This window comes from Paramisgurnus dabryanus, chromosome 12, assembly GCF_030506205.2.
Source record: "Paramisgurnus dabryanus chromosome 12, PD_genome_1.1, whole genome shotgun sequence".
Taxonomy (NCBI): Eukaryota; Metazoa; Chordata; class Actinopteri; order Cypriniformes; family Cobitidae; genus Paramisgurnus; species Paramisgurnus dabryanus.
The window spans coordinates 9,750,826-9,756,755 of record NC_133348.1 but is presented as its reverse complement, the minus strand read 5'-3'; the positions used below and the strand labels follow the sequence as shown (position 1 = coordinate 9,756,755).

General features: G+C 40.9%; 1 protein-coding gene across 1 annotated transcript; it reads left to right on the top strand.

Moving 5' to 3' along the window:
* The first annotated feature begins 1,732 nt into the window (after positions 1 to 1,732).
* Positions 1,733 to 3,988, top strand: insm1a (insulinoma-associated 1a). The gene has a single exon (XM_065256570.2). It carries the CDS (start codon positions 1,874 to 1,876, stop codon positions 3,128 to 3,130), a length of 1,257 nt encoding a protein of 418 aa, XP_065112642.1. The 5' UTR covers positions 1,733 to 1,873; the 3' UTR covers positions 3,131 to 3,988.
* The last annotated feature ends 1,942 nt before the right edge of the window (positions 3,989 to 5,930 follow it).

Below are 5,930 nucleotides of genomic sequence, written 5' to 3'. Positions count from 1 at the left end.
TCTATAACATCATATTGAGGAGTAATAAACCACGTCTTTATCTTTCATTTCCTTAAGTTATACGTTAACTGCACCATATGTTTGGGGGAAGCATAATGAGGTGGTGGTGGTGGTGGTGGGGGGGTCAGCTCAAATAAATTAAGCTTAAAGCTTTTGTCACATGCACCTCTTTGATGTGTACTGAGTAACATTCATTAAATATATCTGTCCTGTCTTTGGAAAGCTTCGTGTCTGTGTTTAGTGTAGTATAGTATAGTATAGAGATGTGATGATCGGAGGGAGGGTCATTGGTGCTGTGGGGCAGATAAGAGCAGAATGAAGGAAATCTGAGAGAGAAGCAGCTGTATGATAATGAAGGTGGGACAGAAAATCATCATATAACACGTGTGCCTGACAATGTCTTTTAAAGACAGGAATGCAACCAGCAGTTAATAATAATAAAATACTTATTATTATGATTATTAATGTCTTATTAAAGGTTTTCTTATGTGCAATGTTTTTTTGTATGCCATTAAAATACATTTACATTAATTAAATAAATCTACTATACAATGCGCGTCCCAAACAGCAAACGTTGGACAAATGTATTGTTTATTTTAAATTATATTGTAGTTATTTTACATTTTATTAGAATTGACTAATATTTAAAATGTGGTGTTCTTGTTATGTGTAAGCATTCTTTGGATATTTATACAATAACTGTTCTTATTAATATGCACAATAAATGATCACGCGCAACAAATGTGTTTGTTGAGTGAATAAAGCGCCTGAAGGGATTTTATTGATTTATTCAAACTGCATTTCTCATGTTTTGTTTTGTTTATTTTGTATATGTTCCAATGAAATAACGACACGAGCTTAAACTACTCTAATGTCAAAATTGGCAGACGCGTCCGTGTTTGTTTAAATCAGCTCATCAGATGTGCGGATTATTGACACACAGCAGCTTTGATTTGAGAAGAAATTCCGCTATGACGAGACCGTTGCATTGGAATGACATCACCACGCATGAGCACAGACACAAACTGATGTCATTAATGATGCAGAATCCGCTCCGTTTGAACAGAAGGATGCTCAGCGCACGCGTCTGTCTGCTCGCGCGTCTATTATAATGCAAACGAGATGAGCGTCTTTATGAATTATGTATGCGCGCAATGAGCCATTCAACTGCAGGCGTCTGATTTATACAATCAATTAGTTTGGAGACAAATTACGCATGCAACTTTTGTCAGCTTTAAAACAGTTTGTTCAAATTGCGCACACTCTAAAAATGCTGGGTTGTTTCAACCCATGGTTGGGTAAAATATGGACAAATCCAAACGCAGAATGAACATTTTGAATGAACCTAGAAAATGTCTACATTTGAAACAACCCAGCTTAGGTCAATTTAAACCCAACGGTTGGGTTTGTCTGTTTTTTACCCAACAACCCAGCATTTTATTACTTGAAACGAAGCAAATGACAAGACTTTTTACGACGTCTTTGTTGTCATTTACCCATGTCAATTTGAAATTCTGATGCTCTGAGAGTGAAGAAGCGCCTAAAGGATGCTGACAAAGGCAGGGCACGTGTGCATTGACAAAACGCATCAGAGCGTGAAAAGAGGAGGAACCCGCGTGTGACCGGCGCGTCCTGATATAATACAGCTCAGGTACATCTGCTGATCCGCTGCAGACCCTCCCATCTCCAAATCCACAGGGATCCCAACTCCATTTGATTGGATGAGGCAGCAAGGGGCGAGAACAATGTCATCATTTGGGTTTAAAAGAGTGCTGCTATGTGCTTCTGATTGAAAGATCACCACGCGCGTCCTGACCCAGCACCGAGCGTGCCTCTCATTTCAGCTCAACTGAAGTGCCTTTGAACGGCGAACATGCCTAGAGGATTTTTAGTCAAGAGAAATAAAAAAGCGATACCTGTTTCGTACCGGGTCCGTTCGGATGAGGATGAACAGAGCGCGTTTCCACGCGCGCATGAGGCAAACGCGCCGCGCACGCATAGTCCGGCATCGCCGCGCACTGATTCAGGGGCTCTGACTTCCACGCAGGAAGCGAAACCGGTGCAGTTCGGGAACCCGGAGACGGTGTACCGACCCATGTACAGCCCGACGCGTCCGGTGAGCAAAGAACACGAAAGGGCGTGTTTGGAGAGGCGATTCAATCTGGGCTCACCCATATCGGCGGAATCCTTCCCAGCTGCGCCCAACGGCTCGGATCACGTGCCCTTCGCTCCCGTGGATCTTAAAATCGGCACCAGCAACAGCAACCGAACCGGTACCAGCCACCCAGTCACAGTAGGCAGCACAAAACGAGCCTCCTCGGATGGCGAGCGCAAAGGCAAACCGGCATCCAAGAAAGTCAAAGTCATGAGGAAACTGCAGTTTGAAGACGAGATGACCACATCTCCGGTTCTGGGCTTGAAGATCAAAGAAGGTCCGGTGGAGCAGAAACCCAGATGTCCGTCGACGGCCGGCGACAAGCCGCTGGGTGAGTTTATCTGTCAGCTGTGCAGAGAGGCGTACGCAGACCCATTCTCTCTGGCGCAGCACAAATGCTCCCGGATCGTCCGAATCGAGTACAGGTGTCCCGAATGCGACAAGCTCTTCAGCTGCCCGGCCAACCTGGCGTCCCATCGGCGCTGGCACAAACCCAAACCGCAAAACCCGACCGGCAGCAACCCGGAGAGCAATAAGATGTCCGCGTCTTCCTCATCCGAGGAGCAGAAGGACGCGTCCAGCGACAGAGACACCCCGAGCCCCGGACTTTCTGAATCCGGCTCTGAAGACGGGCTCTACGATTGCCAACACTGCGGGAAGAGGTTTAAACGACAGGCGTACTTGAAGAAGCACGTGACGACCCATCACGACGGCGACAAAAGCCAAACCCAAGGAGCTTTAAACCTGAGCGCGTCGGAGTGCCACATGTGCCCGGTGTGCGGTGAAAACTTCCCCAACAGAGTCAACCAGGAGCGACACATCCGCCTGCATCACTCTGCGCAGGTCTATCCCTGCAAATACTGTCCAGCGCTGTTCTACAGCTCACCTGGACTCACGAGACACATCAACAAATGCCATCCATCAGAGAACAGACAGGTGATTCTGCTCCAGATGCCCGTGCGTCCAGCCTGCTGAAAACTGTGCCTTAATAAATCACAGAAGGACGAGCAGGGCGCGCGCGCGCACGTTTGGCAGAGGATGTCAGGTAGTTTCTCCGGAGGTTCTGTTCCATGATTTCTCTAGGATCTCCGCACAAGTGCTTTTAGCTTTTAGACCTAAGAGTCCTAGATGATGCCTTGAATTCACAGGCTGTAAATATATTTTCATCACTTTCTAGCTTTAATAGAGGAGCTTGTGAATCTGTGACTGTAGCTTTGAAAACAAGGGGTTCTTTCCCTTTAGTGTAGCCAGAAATGCCTTCAACTAGACCTGCTGTAGAACTGCCTTAAACATCTACATACTCGAGTGATTGATTGTCATTTTTATATTATTATTATTATTATTGTGTGTGTGTGTGTATATGTTTGTGATTATTTATCTTATTTATTTCAAATATTTTATTTAAATTATTTGTCTGCCTAATTGATTTGTGATTGATTTTCAATTTGTCTCGACAGCCAAATGTTTCATTATTGATTTAAAGTCTTCGTCAATATTGAAACGAAGAGCATCGGAATTCACTTTGCTTTATGTACAATCGTTTATTAATTTATTTTGATGTTTTATTATTGTGTGCGGGCGGCGCTTGGGTGTTTTTGCAGTTCTGCTATTTGTCCAAAAAGACTTTGAACAATAATAATAATAACCAGTCCAAAAACTTTAAACGGGATCCACTTGTGATGTGAAATTCCAGCAGTTCAGAAATATGTGTGTGTGTTCTGTCACGTGGAAACCCAAACTCTCTATGATGTCACAGAAATACATCATCATAGACAATTGAGTGTTTCCAACCGGATTCTGTACTTTAATACATCTGCACTTAATAAAAGACATTCATTTACAAGAGTCTGACTTTCTCCAGCATGTGTATCTGTTAAACAACACGACAACATGGCTTTTGAGATAAATACACTGACACGGAGGTGTTTAAATCCATACCACAACAACAACAACAACATTTATTGAAACAAAAAAGCTCAAAACGATTAACAATAAACATTTTGTAAGCCCTTAAAAAAATTTCATATTTTAATTTTAACGTGTGAATAAGCACACCTGTTTTTGTCTGATGTGCTATACTTTTTTATTACTTATTTTTTAACAACATTTGTTAACTGTTTGAATTCTTAAAATTAAAATACAATAACTAGAAATGGATTTTTAATAAAATTATGCCAAAATAACACATTGAATATTTGCCTTTTTAACATTGAATTATTGCATTGCATTTAAATTATTCAATCTAAAAAAATAAAAAAGATTAAATACTGAAGTTTTAGTTATGAAGTTTTGTTTTTAGTTAATAACACAAATTTATTTTATATATTTACATTTGTGGGTTCAGCAGGGTTCAGTCAAGAGTCTGTGAGAATAAAACTGAAGTCTGGGTGGTCTGTGAATGATTAAAAACATGTCATTTTTCTAAAATAAAAAGTCTTCTCTGGTGTCGGTATGCAGAGGCGATAAAACAGCATCACACAGTGAAGAGAGAATTCACCATGGACACCAAATCCCATAATGCATCACCTCAGATACACTGCTGTTATGCAGGCGCTCTCCCAAAGGCCACAACACACAAAAATAACACACAAACACAATCATCTACAACAGAGAGGAAGACAGAGACACCTTAATACAATTTAAACAGAAATGAATGAAAGGGACTATAGGGTTAGTTTATTTTTGAAAATGTAAAAACTGCATGACCACTGTTGGAGAAAACAAGTATTTTTAGATGCTCTCATGTAGGCCTTTATGACATCATCCTGCATGTCAAATATCACAAATATAAATGATGGGCTGTAACTGATCACAACGTGTCATCACTTTAATCAGCTTAAACATTTCTCCAGTGTGACTAATGGATTTTTCTACACAAGTCATTCAATAATTTCTCTAAAGTTAAAGTCTCTCAATTAATCTGAGATCAGGAATACAGCGTATTTAAAAAGAATACAAGAACAGGGTTCCCACACCTTACAGTAGTTACCTTCAAATTGAAGGACCTTTCAAGGACTTTCCAGGTCCAATACCCTCAAATTTAAGGACTAAATGTGGGGACACATTTCAAGTGAGAGCAAGGTTACATTGTGTTATCTTTAAAGATACATTGTTACAGTTCCCTTTCTAGGGAACTCGCGCTGCGTCACTGCGATGACACTTTGGGGACGCCTCCAGGGATAAGTGTGTCTGAATGTGTATATCAAATTCAACCAATGGTGAGGCTTAACGACAAAGACAGGGTGACGCGGGAGCCAGGAAGTATTACGCTATCTGAAATATTGACAAAGACGGCGTTACAGGGACGCAGGAAGTATGACAAGGGAGACGCAGCGTCTCGTTCCCTTCTCAGGGAACAACAGTTACATACGTAACCCGAGACGTTTTCATGTGTCAAACACAACTAAAAGCATTTTGGTATGAATCAACATTCACATACAGAAGATATAAGCATTTAAAGCAAACAATTTAGCACGTGTGCTTAAAAAGTCTAGAACATTTATAATATTATCCTACACTACACAGGGAATAATATAGATATTTTTTTTTCAGAAAACTTCGTGCATAAAATAAATTGAAGCACTTTCAATGACCTGTATCTATGTATGGATATTTTCAAAAACTTCCAGGGCCTTGAATTTTTTTCCCCAGATTCACAAACTTTCAAGGATTTCAAAGAAACGCGGGAAACCTGTCAGGATTTAATATAAAAGTTTAGTTTTTATTTTTATTTTGTGGACATTCCAACAGTGTATTTTATTACAGAATCCAACTC